Source organism: Nanorana parkeri, unplaced genomic scaffold, assembly GCF_000935625.1.
Source record: "Nanorana parkeri isolate BGI_ZX_2015 unplaced genomic scaffold, ASM93562v1 scaffold2279, whole genome shotgun sequence".
Taxonomy (NCBI): domain Eukaryota; kingdom Metazoa; phylum Chordata; class Amphibia; order Anura; family Dicroglossidae; genus Nanorana; species Nanorana parkeri.
The window spans coordinates 62583-77753 of record NW_017308547.1 but is presented as its reverse complement, the minus strand read 5'-3'; the positions used below and the strand labels follow the sequence as shown (position 1 = coordinate 77753).

At 48.3% G+C, this 15171-nt stretch overlaps 1 protein-coding gene across 1 annotated transcript in view; it reads right to left on the bottom strand.

The window, feature by feature from the left end:
* Window positions 1-15171, bottom strand: part of CEP112 (centrosomal protein 112) — a gene marked incomplete at its 3' end in the record, with an annotated part of 145596 nt that overhangs the window by 102879 nt on the left and 27546 nt on the right. The window contains exons 8-12 of the mRNA XM_018573219.1: window positions 14326-14373; window positions 13966-14043; window positions 4992-5078; window positions 1920-2019; window positions 1467-1585 (exon numbers count right to left, since the gene is read on the bottom strand). Coding sequence (XP_018428721.1) covers window positions 1467-1585; window positions 1920-2019; window positions 4992-5078; window positions 13966-14043; window positions 14326-14373 — 432 coding nt within the window. The remainder of the gene's footprint in view (window positions 1-1466; window positions 1586-1919; window positions 2020-4991; window positions 5079-13965; window positions 14044-14325; window positions 14374-15171) is intronic.

The following is a 15171-nucleotide window of genomic DNA, read 5'->3' as shown; positions in this document are numbered from 1 at the left end:
TGGAGGTCAGTATAAAAGTGCCCCCCTACACTGGAGGTCAGTATAAAAGTGCCCCCCTACACTGGAGGTCAGTATAAAAGTGCCCCCCTACACTGGAGGTCAGTATAAAAGTGCCCCCCTACATTGGAGGTCAGTATAAAAGTGCCCCCCTACACTGGAGGTCAGTATAAAGGTGCCCCTACACTGGAGGTCAGTATAAAAGTGCCCCCCTACACTGGAGGTCAGTATAAAAGTGCTCAGCAGATGGCATGCTGTATTGTAGAGCTCATACTGGGCCCCTAGAATCTCTGGAGGAGACCACCAGAGGAAATAAGACCAGAGATCTGTAGCTGCTCCACCTCTGATAGCGTGATAGGACCCTCACTGTGCGCCTGCTGGACAGGAAGTCACTCGTGTGTATGACAACAGCTGCCCGCTATTACCTGATGTAGCCATGAAGTCCTCTGCTGGGCTCCTCTCTGTCTGTCCTTACACAGGTTCATGGCTGAACTCCGCCAACTGCCATCCAACCGACCAGAGGCCTTCCCTCTGCACAGAGGACGGAGGTTGGCAAGGCTCAGCCATCATGGAACCCAAGCTCCATTAGACTATATCAGAGGGGTGCACAGAAGGGCTCCGGCGCATACTTCACAGCGGAGATGACAACAGAAGAGAACGAGTCCTGATTATTATTCTTATATGATGAGGATTGTGCCGGCTCTTACACCACAGATTGGCCTCCGTATCTGAGCCTGACACTTCATATTTAGTAGCCTCTGAACCCCTGACCATCAAGCTGCAAGTCTGGAACTCTAAATCAGAGGACAAACCCAAATCTCTCACAATAAATGCATCAGCCCAATAGCATCTGGTCCTCCCAAAATAGAGGCCAGGTAACGAAGGATGTTATATGGGATGTGGACCTCCAGCTTACAATTACAGCCTCCCATATCTAGAGGCCAGGTAACGAAGGGTGTTATATGTAATATGAACCTCTAGCTCATATGTATACCCTCCTATATCTATAAGTCATGTAACGGAGGCTGTTATATGAAATATGGACCTCCAGATTACAATTACAGCCTCCCATATCTAGAGGCCAGGTAACGAAGGGTGTTATATGTAATATGAACCTCTAGCTCATATGTATACCCTCCTATATCTATAAGTCATGTAACGGAGGCTGTTATATGAAATATGGACCTCCAGATTACAATTACAGCCTCCCATATCTAGAGGCCAGGTAACGAAGGGTGTTATATGTAATATGAACCTCTAGCTCATATGTATACCCTCCTATATCTATAAGTCATGTAACGGAGGCTGTTATATGTAACATGAACCCCTAAGCTCATATTTATAGCCTCCAATATCTATAAGTCATGTAAAGAAGGCTGTTATATGAAATATGGACCTCCAGATTATAATTACGGCCTCCCATATCTAGAGAAACAGAAGATATGATGAGGAACAAAGGATGGAATGACCTTCTTTTCCCATTCGTTCTTCAGGCTCTCAGCGCTCTGCTCACACATCTTCTTCAGCTCCTGGATCTGGGCCTCCTTTGTCTCTCGGATGATCTGGGACTCACGCAGCAGGGTCTGCACTGTTATACAAAGAGATATAGGAAATGATTGGACCTTGTGGAAGGACATGACCATTGTCTGCTATACTGCTGCTGTAGCCCCTGTCATGTCTAAGTCTACAATCCGCTCATTGAGAAGAAAGTATTTCCAGGGCCTCCGTCCAGCACCCAGAGAATTGGTGCTTACACCCCTGTACAGAAGGATCTCTGGGGCCCTGCGCTGTCACAATCTTCCCTCTCCAAAATGGCGGCCAGCAGAGGAGGAAGGAGAGACACCCTGGGACATGGCGGCCAGCAGAGGAGGAAGGAGAGACACCCTGGGACATGTTGGGCAGCAATAATACAAAGCTGGTACCTTTTTTCTCCAGCCTCCGGATGGTCTCCTCGCTCTCATTCTGCTTATTTTTGTAAAGTGTTTTCAGTTCCTCGGTCTCATTATTCTTTCTGTCCAATATCTGCAAAGACAAATTCCCATCATACCACTGAAACCCCCCACAGGACAAGGAGGCACACAGGTCATCAATGGTGCTGTGCTATCGGGCATACACCTTATCTATGTAACTGAAAGATGAATTCTAATTGGCTGCCGTGAGCTGCACCAAGTCACTGCTCTTGTCACATCTCCGAAATACTGGAATGGGCAGTTCCTTGCAGAAGAGACCGTGTACACACCTATCCTGCAACACCCCGAGTCTCCCAACTTCCCTCCAGCACTGCAGCCTCAATCTTTGGTATTGAACTTCTGGGGGTGTGGGATGCCTGTGCTCCCCATCACGCATTGTAACTCCTTCCTCCATCCCTACATTACCAGAGGACTCTGTACTAACATAGCGTTAGGAGGAAGATAACGCGGCACGTGATGGTATCAGATGCCAATGAGCGTGACTGAGGATGCAGCACCAGAAAGAAGGGGAGGAGGAGACACGGGACACCGAAGAGGTGAGTCTAGTACCTCTTCTATTACAGAGAGCTCCCCTTTCCATATAACTAGATATCTGACAGGGTCTCTTTAAAGATGAACCAGGCAAAGAACTGATCATACAGTAGAAATACATATAATGAACCTGTTTAAGTGCCAGGACTGGGTGAGCAGACATACTAATCCATTGGCAGGTAACACAACTCTAGCGCACCTCACAGCCCTGCCTGGCACAATAGGGGACCTGACGTTTCTCTGCTGCAATTCACTAACACTTACAGCTTTGTCTATCCCCAGCCTGTGACTGGACAGTGAAAGAAGAGACAGCAGACTGATGAGCTCATCTGTCTGCTCTCTTCTCCTGTCAGCATGTCCCTTTTTAGCACATCATCGCACCTGATGAAGTCCCAGTCCTGTCCCTTCCTCTCCTGGTCTGAGCTACGCTGAACTTGCATTGGAAGAGGCTGACACCAAGTTGAATTCAGCTACTTGCACAGCTTACATTAAAAAAAATACATTGAATAATGTATCAGTGAACACAAAACTGTATTAACGTGTGTCCCCTGCCAGACAGGGCTGTGCTGTGAGGCACAGCTATGTAAATCTCAGGACTGGATGGACAGAAATACAACACCTTTGGCAGGTAATAGAAGACTTGCACCTGTATTTACCTGTCTGGAGTTCAGCATTTAATAGATTATAGTTCCCATTAGACATGTGCGATTCGTTTCGTTCCGATTGGAAATTCGGACGTATCCGAATTCCGAGTGACAGATATAACGAATGCAAACGAATCCGAATTTCCATTTCCGAAATTCGTTAGCGGTAGTTCGTTCGAACGTTCGTTTCGTTTCTTATTCTTTTCGTTCGTTGCAGCAAAGTGCCTTCAGAGAAGGAGGAAAACATGTCACTTTGTTGCAAACGAATTAACGAAATGAATAAGAAACGAAAACGAACCGAACGTTCGAACCGAATTGACTTTCACACCCGAACCCCGAAAAACAAAATAACATAAAATCTGAATCAAAACAAATATTTAAATATTTGCCAGTGCACATGTCTAGTTCCCATTACTTGTAGAGCTCTGTAGACTGTGTGACCCCGGACATTATCAGGTGTATATGTGTCACACTCAGAGACTACTTACTAGGGATGCACCGATACCAAGTACCGATACTGGGTACAAGTACCGATACTTTTCCAGCTCCAAGACTAGACTAGAGCGAAATTCAGAAGTTAGGAGGCGGCTGTCATTTGTATGGAGCTCCCGGGATTTGTACATCTCTGTTTTATTGTATGATTTTGTTTTTATAAATATATATATGAGATGCACAGATACCAGTTTTGCGAGTACGAGCTCTGATACATTTGTGTTTAGTGTCATGTGACAGTTTTTTCTAAAACAATACAGACTAATGATTTCAGGACAGTGGTGGAGCGCCAGCCCGGTCCCAGCTGCAACCGCTGCAACCCTGGTAGTCCTCATGAACATGCCAAGTATCCGGACCGGTATCTGAACTGGTATCGGCACTGGTATCGGTGCATCCCTACTATTTATACCTTTATAACAAATCAGAATGCTGAGAATGGCGTCGGCACCATGACAGCGCTCCAGCTACGGTCTCAGCTGCAGTTTGGGAGGCCGTCACCAGCTCTGAGAGGTGGACAGGAGCGGTATCATGGCCTCCATTTGTGCAGAGGGAGATATTTGTATCTTTATTACCCGGATCGTCTTTCCTCTGCCTGGGATCAGACAAAAGCTCTCATATAGCGCTCTGCAGGTAGCATCCCGCGACTCTGCGCCTACACAAGATTCACTTACAGCCTCGGCGTCTTCTCCCCACCTGACCAAATACTGACATCCGCCAGCTGCCACTTTGATGTGTCGCCGTGTGGTGTCCACTGCGCAAAGGCGGCGGGCCTACATTCGGGGCAGTCACATGACCGGTGAAATAGAGGCCCCCTGTATTAGTATGTGGAATGCTGATCACTCAGATCTCACTTGTCATCCGTGGCAGGGCATATTCTTCTACAATACTCCATGTCCTCAGACCAGAGCGTCACTCTTATAAGAATGTCCCTTACATTGGGGGTCAGTGGGAAGAATGTCCCTTACATTGGGGGTCAGTGGGGGGAATGCTCCTTACATGGGTGGTCAGTGGGAAGAATGCTCCTTACATTGGTGGTCAGTGGAAAGAATGTCCCTTACATTGGGGGTCAGTGGGAAGAATGTCCCTTACATTGGGGGTCAGTGGGGGGAATGTCCCTTACATTGGGGGTCAGTGGGGGGAATGTTCCTTACATTGGGGGTCAGTGGGAAGAATGCTCCTTACATTGGGGGTCAGTGGGAGGAATGCTCCTTACATTGGGGGTCAGTGGGAAGAATGCTCCTTACATTGGGGGTCAGTGATTACATATCCTAGAGGCAGCAGAAATTGTTCAGGGACCCCCAGCAATAGGTGGAAGAACCGTGGCTGGGCTATAGGAAGCAGTTTACATCTCACTCACCTTCTGTACATCTGAATCGTGCTTCTGCTGCATTTTTAACTTCTCTTCATGAAACTTCGCCTCCATGGCTTTGATCTTCAAGTCCATCTAGAAAAGAACATGTGGTTATGACCGGGCTACAGGTGACACAGATCATCCATCTAACTGTCCAGTGATGTAAACTACAGGGTCAGAGGCCTAAAGTGGACCTGTCATCAAATATGTTTTGTGTTGAACACAAGCCTGATTAAGGTTTATAAAGAGGTGTACAAGGGATCAGGATGGAGCGGTATCATTCACAATACAGGCATCAGAAGTATAAAAGGACTCAGCAGTACAAGTCAGTGATATATATTGTTGGTAAAGTAACAATTCTGCACAGGGATTGTAATTTTAACTTAGGGGGGGATATTTTTAGAGATAGGACACACATTAGGACACAAGGGGATATATGATAATGTGGGAGATAGCGGGGGAGGACACAAGGGGATATATGAGAATGTGGGAGATAGCGGTGTAGGACCCAAGGGGATATATGAGAATGTGGGAGATAGCGGTGTAGGACCCAAGGGGATATATGAGAATGTGGGAGATAGCGGTGTAGGACCCAAGGGGATATATGAGAATGTGGGAGATAGCGGTGTAGGACCCAAGGGGATATATGAGAATGTGGGAGATAGCGGTGTAGGACCCAAGGGGATATATGAGAATGTGGGAGATAGCGGTGTAGGACCCAAGGGGATATATGAGAATGTGGGAGATAGCGGTGTAGGACCCAAGGGGATATATGAGAATGTGGGAGATAGCGGTGTAGGACCCAAGGGGATATATGAGAATGTGGGAGATAGCGGTGTAGGACCCAAGGGGATATATGAGAATGTGGGAGATAGCGGTGTAGGACCCAAGGGGATATATGAGAATGTGGGAGATAGCGGTGTAGGACCCAAGGGGATATATGAGAATGTGGGAGATAGCGGTGTAGGACCCAAGGGGATATATGAGAATGTGGGAGATAGCGGTGTAGGACCCAAGGGGATATATGAGAATGTGGGAGATAGCGGTGTAGGACCCAAGGGGATATATGAGAATGTGGGAGATAGCGGTGTAGGACCCAAGGGGATATATGAGAATGTGGGAGATAGCGGTGTAGGACCCAAGGGGATATATGAGAATGTGGGAGATAGCGGTGTAGGACCCAAGGGGATATATGAGAATGTGGGAGATAGCGGTGTAGGACCCAAGGGGATATATGAGAATGTGGGAGATAGCGGTGTAGGACCCAAGGGGATATATGAGAATGTGGGAGATAGCGGTGTAGGACCCAAGGGGATATATGAGAATGTGGGAGATAGCGGTGTAGGACCCAAGGGGATATATGAGAATGTGGGAGATAGCGGTGTAGGACCCAAGGGGATATATGAGAATGTGGGAGATAGCGGTGTAGGACCCAAGGGGATATATGAGAATGTGGGAGATAGCGGTGTAGGACCCAAGGGGATATATGAGAATGTGGGAGATAGCGGTGTAGGACCCAAGGGGATATATGAGAATGTGGGAGATAGCGGTGTAGGACCCAAGGGGATATATGAGAATGTGGGAGATAGCGGTGTAGGACCCAAGGGGATATATGAGAATGTGGGAGATAGCGGTGTAGGACCCAAGGGGATATATGAGAATGTGGGAGATAGCGGTGTAGGACCCAAGGGGATATATGAGAATGTGGGAGATAGCGGTGTAGGACCCAAGGGGATATATGAGAATGTGGGAGATAGCGGTGTAGGACCCAAGGGGATATATGAGAATGTGGGAGATAGCGGTGTAGGACCCAAGGGGATATATGAGAATGTGGGAGATAGCGGTGTAGGACCCAAGGGGATATATGAGAATGTGGGAGATAGCGGTGTAGGACCCAAGGGGATATATGAGAATGTGGGAGATAGCGGTGTAGGACCCAAGGGGATATATGAGAATGTGGGAGATAGCGGTGTAGGACCCAAGGGGATATATGAGAATGTGGGAGATAGCGGTGTAGGACCCAAGGGGATATATGAGAATGTGGGAGATAGCGGTGTAGGACCCAAGGGGATATATGAGAATGTGGGAGATAGCGGTGTAGGACCCAAGGGGATATATGAGAATGTGGGAGATAGCGGTGTAGGACCCAAGGGGATATATGAGAATGTGGGAGATAGCGGTGTAGGACCCAAGGGGATATATGAGAATGTGGGAGATAGCGGTGTAGGACCCAAGGGGATATATGAGAATGTGGGAGATAGCGGTGTAGGACCCAAGGGGATATATGAGAATGTGGGAGATAGCGGTGTAGGACCCAAGGGGATATATGAGAATGTGGGAGATAGCGGTGTAGGACCCAAGGGGATATATGAGAATGTGGGAGATAGCGGTGTAGGACCCAAGGGGATATATGAGAATGTGGGAGATAGCGGTGTAGGACCCAAGGGGATATATGAGAATGTGGGAGATAGCGGTGTAGGACCCAAGGGGATATATGAGAATGTGGGAGATAGCGGTGTAGGACCCAAGGGGATATATGAGAATGTGGGAGATAGCGGTGTAGGACCCAAGGGGATATATGAGAATGTGGGAGATAGCGGTGTAGGACCCAAGGGGATATATGAGAATGTGGGAGATAGCGGTGTAGGACCCAAGGGGATATATGAGAATGTGGGAGATAGCGGTGTAGGACCCAAGGGGATATATGAGAATGTGGGAGATAGCGGTGTAGGACCCAAGGGGATATATGAGAATGTGGGAGATAGCGGTGTAGGACCCAAGGGGATATATGAGAATGTGGGAGATAGCGGTGTAGGACCCAAGGGGATATATGAGAATGTGGGAGATAGCGGTGTAGGACCCAAGGGGATATATGAGAATGTGGGAGATAGCGGTGTAGGACCCAAGGGGATATATGAGAATGTGGGAGATAGCGGTGTAGGACCCAAGGGGATATATGAGAATGTGGGAGATAGCGGGGAGTTAGGAAATAAAGGGGTAACACATAAATACAGTAGAAGATTGTGGCTTTTGGTTATTATAACACAGATCTCATATAGGGTGGAAACACACAAATAGTAAGGTACATTCATAATGGCAAGATGGAGAGGGTTAGTTGGTCTAAGGACATGTTGGAGTGAGTGTCACGGTAAGGGTGTATATAATTCACTAAGCAACTTACTTCCCCCCCAGAAGGAAATATGGAAGTAGAATAAATGGGTAAAGAGAAGATATGAGATTGGGCAACGAATGTATATAGTTAAAATCAAGTCGTAGATATTTTATAGGGAGAGATGTATAATACATTGTATGTATAGATAGTATTTGTTGCAATATCCCTAATTTTGAAGAACTGTATAACTAGTTTTATTGGAAATAATAAAAAAAATATATTAAAAGGAGAACTATGGGGTCAGTGTTTTTCCCCATAGTTCTCCTTAGGGTAACGGGAGGACACAAACTAGCGTCCTCCCGTCACCCTAGGCTCAGTATATAGAGAGCTACAGCTCGCGGTATACTGAGACGCCGCAGCCGGAGCGGATCACGACGTAGATGATGGGATCCGCCCAGCTGCGTGAGTGACAGCTGGCTCCGCCTATCTAGAGGCAGAGCCAGCTGTACCCGCCCCCTCCCCCGTCCGTTCCTCCAGTCAGCGCTGGCGGATCGGAGCGGGGAGGGGGGAATCCATCCCCTCCCCTGTCACGGCAGAGAGCCGTGACAGGATCGAGAGGTGAGCGAACCCGGTATGTGTTCCCTCACCTCCCGATCTACTGAGCCGACCTGTGACAGTCTCATTGTCACCGGCTAGAACTATGAGGTGAGTGGAAATCACTCATCTCATAGTTCTCCTTTAAACAAAAAAGTAACAATTTTGCATATTGAAATCAGCAGCATCGTGCCAATAGAATACAGAGGAGCCATAAATGGGGAATGCACCCACCACCAGAAACCATAGAGGCCCTAGTGCACAACACTCACACCCAATTCAGGTAAGAGCAAACGTGGTCAGGGCAATCTGGATGAACAGCACAAGAATGGCTTGAAAATGTTAAGGAATGAAAATAAATAAAAGGTGAAGAGAAGTAGAGGAGAGGAAACGGGATCCAAACACGGGGAGAAGGGTTGGGAAGATCTGGTCCATGTGGAGCACAAAGCAAACTAAATTCCCATCCCATTCCCATTGCATGCCTACAAAAATCGTGACTTTGCCACCGGAGGGTAGATGATCCGAGGTGACCAGATTCAAAGGAGTCATAGCCGTGAGTCTGTCCGTTATAAGAGTAGCTGTTGTTTGACCTTCCTAAAATGAAGGGGAAACTGTCCCCATGGTTTGGCTATAGTGTGCTGTGTGCCTAGAAGAACAGATGTAGTCAGAGATGAAGGTCATTTGAGCCTCCCATGGATTCCATATAAGAATACAGTGTAAGGGAGACCTGACGGGGTTGTGTAGAGCTCACCACATAAGGAGCTGCTGGAATATCCCCGGTCATCACTAGTCTGTCTAGGGGTATGATCTTCAGCCGCCCCATTAGCATATAACCGCCCTCTTCTAGTGCCCACAAAACTGATATCCACTCCAGTAATACGATGCTGAAGAACTTTTACTACCTGGAGGAGAGAGGGTATAGGGATCCCAGACATCCCGGGTGTAACAGACATAGACTCCAGTCTCACCAGCATCTCAGTGTAGATCCACATGTGGTACAATGAATAGTAATTGGAGTAACAGATGAGCAGGGATGAGTATAAATCCTCAGCAGGAGAAACACCGGTCATGCTCCTGAGGTCCTCTAGGTTCTGGGTAGCCATACACTTTCCTGGTTCTCCTCCTCTGGTAACAACACAGGGCTCCTCCATAAGTGAGGCCTAGGGAAACACTTCCCACACTCCAGCCTCTGCCCACCCCCAGGCCTCAGGCCTATCCTGGGGGGTGCTGGACAGCACACACAGCCCTGGGCTAATCCATGGCTGGTCCTGACTAGTCTGAGCACATGGCTATTCCCTCCAGTATATGTACCCTATCCCAGCATGCACCACTGGCTGAGAGAAACCCAGTGATTGGCTGCTGTACTGTACATAAACTACAGTGCCTCTCATTGGCTGTCCCACAATACAGCAGAGTCACACTCCAACCAGGGGGGGTACAAATCAATGCCAGACACCGGGAATTAACCAGATAAATGCCACTATTAATCCAACCAGGCCGACTACAGTCCCGGCAATCACTAAATGTCTAGTAGTCACTCCACTGAAGGTGATGGGGGCTACAGTTGCATAATGGAATCCATACCTCCCAAACTTTAGGTTATTCCCACCAGATATAAAACATGGATCCATGAGAAGTAAAACCCCTAAAGCAGCAGAAGGAGAGGGTGGGGGTGTACTATGCGATTGTATTTTGGGGGGTTTATATACAGAACACGGGGATCTTATAGGAATGTTCTATGGATATAGTGCAAGTAGAAGGACAACATCTAACCATATCTCATTCCATTCTACGCGGCCTAACGTGCTCTCCAGATCCTCCTTTCACTCAGTCACACATAGAAGCTCAGTGCGCGTGCTCGTAGAAGATCTCTCTAGGGTAGGGATTAAACCTGTGGATTGGGGAATCTGTCCTCAAAGCTTGTTAGCGCTAATGGGGATTTGCTTCGATTGTGAAGTACAGAATTAGGAGTTTTATACGGATGAAGTTAAAGTTCAGAGTTAGGAATAATTTCATAATCTTTCACATGTTTTAAACGTTTTTAACCCTTTGGTTAACGTTGGTGAAGCGTATCTAACATTTTTGGAGAAGCAGGGTGTGAAAGTGTCAGGTTCTGCAGGTAGGAACAGATGGCAGTTCAGTATTCCTACTAGAGGGAGGTGAGGAGAGATTCGTCGGCTTCATGGACGGATGCAAGGTTGAGTCTAGTATCCTAGGACGGTGTTGAGAGGTGATCCAAATCAGGATATAAATCCCAACTGGGGAGGATTCCATGATGTTGTTGGATTTAGGTGGCTGAAGGTCACCAGATCACTGAAGGGGGGCAGTAATTATGGACCAGAGACCAGTGTTCCCAGTCATGCTTCGTAAAGTTGGAGCAGCAGCGGGCAGAGCTTCGTCTAAAATGAATGGTGAGGGCAAAACTACACCCAGCAAATTACATCAGCACTCGGTTCCTCAGTGTTAACCCAGCTCTTGGTAAAACTGGCTGGAAAGGGAAAATTAACAGGCATCCTGTGGTGCCAACAATGTGGCAGCTTCTCGGGCTTCTGCTAGAACCACCTTAGTTAGCAAAGCGAGTCTTCAGTAACAAGGACAAGTGCTGAGGCAATGCCACCGCTCTGGACCTGAGGCAATGTCACAGCTCTGGACCTGAGGCGATGCCACCGCTCTGGACCTGAGGCGATGCCACCGCTCTGGACCTGAGGCAACGCCACCGCTCTGGACCTGAGGCAACGCCACCGCTCTGGACCTGAGGCAATGCCACCGCTCTGGACCTGAGGCGATGCCACCGCTCTGGACCTGAGGCGATGCCACCGCTCTGGACCTGAGGCGATGCCACCGCTCTGGACATGAGGCAATGCCACCGCTCTGGACCTGAGGCAATGCCACCGCTCTGGACCTGAGGCAACGCCACCGCTCTGGACCTGAGGCAACGCCACCGCTCTGGACCTGAGGCAATGCCACCGCTCTGGACATGAGGCAATGCCACCGCTCTGGACCTGAGGCAATGCCACCGCTCTGGACCTGAGTCAATGTCACCGCTCTGGACCTGAGGCAATGCCACCGCTCTGGACCTGAGGCAATGCCACCACTCTGGACCTGCAAAGTTCTCCGTGGCTTACTTTTACCAGTACTCTCAGGTCTGGAAAGTGCCATAATACTGAACCCAGTGCCCGATGGCCACATTCCAGGCTAGGTCTGCACGTCCAGTCCAGCATGGTCCAAGTACAGCATTCCAATACTGGGCTGAGGAAAGGCCAATTTGGATCGCTGTTATGTAGAGACCAGCTCGGGCAGCGATGAGACAAGGAATCCTGAGTGAAGAATAACCCAAGGATAAAATAAAAGTGAAGTGAAAAGGCTAAAGATTGGCGAGACTATTCTCAGCAAAGATGAAGAAAAGACGTCCATTCTCCTACAACCCAGGGACACAGCTGAGGCACGCTGGGCTGAGGAGAGGTTATCCTGGGGCTGGCCTACAATTGTTTGGTTTGTCAGTGTGCATTCTGCCTGCAGGCAGCAGTATAACCTGACAGCATCTGAGTTCCTGTGTCCCTCAATGGGTGAGAAAGAAATACCATTTATGACACAGATATCTGGACAGAGATGACCTGGGGTACAGAACCCTCTGTACTGGGAGTATTGGGACATCCAGCGATGACATTATACACCATGGCTGTGTCATGCATTCCTCCTGCAGCTCAGCAGAATGAGGTCACCGTGTCCGGCTGAGGATAGAACCTTCATAATGGGATGTAAACCTCCTGTCAGCGGCTTCACAAGACCAGCGCGTTTCCCTGTGAAATTCATGAAGGTTTAAACATTTCCAGAATGCCTGAGTCAGTTCTGGGGAACCACTTCAAAGGCTCCTTTCCCTGACTCCTTCATTGCTCAGGCAGCACACCAAGGGGCCAGGAGACGGGGACTTCACAGAGGAAGAGCTGCTGGAATATGTTGCCTTTATTGCTTCCAACCCTGAACAGATAAATGTGGTGACATCTGATGTTACCTCCAGGACTACATGGAGGTAACATGGTGGCAACCACAACCAAATGTGCCAGATGTCCGCCATACTGGAGCCACCAGGGACATTGCTGAAATCATATAAAGTGGAGTCTCTTAGTTTTAGATGCAGGGATGGGGAAGGGCTAAGTCCCTCTGTCAGGTTTTTAATTACTATTAATGTCCCCACTGGGAAGTTTCACCCTCTCTATGTGTCTTGATGACCATTGTCATGGAGACAGGAAGTGATGAGAAATGGAACATTTCAGTTGTCTCCAGAACAGGAATAGAAGAGAATGTTCCAACGGGGGACACCTGTTTTGGTGATATGAATGCTGGTCACCAAGGTCAGAGAGGGCTCGTGTATACAGGAACTGACCACTATGGAGGGTTTCTGCAGAGCCCCGGCCCAAAAGACTGGGTGACCTGCACCAACCACACATAGCTGTAGGGTTTAGACCAGTGGTTCTCAACCTGTGTAACCTCAGGACCCACATCTGTCCTTGGTTATTAAGTCGCACTGCACACACACTCAGGCATTCTCACACACATACTGTACATACTCCAACAAAAATGATATTTTTTTTTCTATTTTTTTAAGATCCACCCGTCTCCATACCTTACGAGCACTGGGGTGGATCCTCAGCTTGGGGTCCAGGGTGGGCTGCTGTGCTGTGACGGAGCTCCATCCATATGGGCATTGTTTGTACAGCTCCCTTCCGTGTCCTGTAGAGGTGCCGGGAGCCAGAATGTGACGTCAGTCCGGGCACCTCTACAGGACATGTGAGGGAGCTGTAAGCAATGCACATATGGAGGGAGCTCCCTCGCGGCCATACCCCCAGCCCACGCCACCTCAAATGGACACTCAACGCCGGGCGGCATATTTTGAATGGCTGTTTGGTGCGAGAACTGACAGTGGGGGAGGCTGAGGAGTGTGTCACCTGGAAAAGTGCAAAGCATGTGATGACCCGCTGAAGATGGGGTCGCGACCCACCAGTTGAGAACCAAGGGTTTAGACTCTGTAGTGCCAATGAGCTATGAGCTGCGGCCCAAAGACAGAAATTCGTGCAGACAGGACGATGTGAACACACAAGGCCACACAAATGTACCATGTGGCCCCAGAGACTGGTACTGGTGCTGCTGTGTACAGTAAGGAAGAATCATGGTGTTTAGGACTCATAGCCAAAGACCGAACTCAAACATTCGAGCTGCAACACAGATTTCGGAACGTTCACTGGCAGAGACCGGACACACAGCTACTGATCGCACCTCTTTTTTATGTAGTCGGGAAAGAGCTTGTTCATCCCGATAATCGGAGCTTCTTCTCAGCCGGGAATCCGGAGATATCTGCACAAAGATACATTATACTTCAAGAGTGTCAGTGTCTGAAAAGGGAACATTGTCTGCGCTGCCCTATACTAGACAGAAAGACTCCCACTTATCCAAACACTCTAATACATAAGTCCCATTGTACTTGGCTGCACAATCTACATGTTATTTACACCATGCAGGAAGGCACGCCAGCCTTAATGGTATGGGGGGGGGGGGTTTTTAGCACTTTATACATATAAATATATATATATACATACTGTATATGAAAGTAACAATGCTAGGAACCCAAATACATACCGATGTTAAAGGCACAGGCTTTTCCCGTAGATAGCGAGGATTTTCTATCTGTTAAGAGATGAAAAAAACTATTATATGAACGTTCAGGACATCCAACACTAACTGTGAACGACTTCCCTGCATAATAATTCCTTACAGACATCTACAAATAAAACTGCAGCTAGACTGCATGGCCAAAAGTATGTGAACCCCTCCATATGACTGAGTTTAGGTGTCTCCAGTGACGGTTCTATTCACCCAACATCATACAAAGACATGGTAGACAATTGTGCTCTCCCAAGCTTGTGGTCACCATTTGGTGAAGACCCTTTTCTGTTCCCCCATGACTGTCCCCCGTGTACAAAGCCAGCTCCATAAAGACATGGTGTGACCAGTTTGGTGAAGACCCTTTTCTGTCCCACCATGACTGTCCCCTGTGTACAAAGCCAGCTCCATACAGACATGGTGTGACCAGTTTGGTGAAGACCCTTTTCTGTTCCACCATGACTGTCCCCCGTGTACAAAGCCAGCTCCATAAAGACACGGTGTGACCAGTGTGGTGAAGACCCTTTTCTGTTCCACCATGACTGTCCCCTGTGTACAAAGCCAGCTCCATACAGACATGGTGTGACCAGTTTGGTGAAGACCCTTTTCTGGTCCACCATGACTGTCTCCTGTGTACAAAGCCAGCTCCATAAAGACACGGTGTGACCAGTTAGGTGGAGGAACTCGAGTGTCCTACACAGAGCCCTGACCTCAACTCTACTGGACATCTTTGGGATGAATTGACACACTGATTGTGAGTCGGATCTTCTCCAACATCAGTACCTGACCTCTCCCATGGGACAAATTTCCTCCCAAATCTTG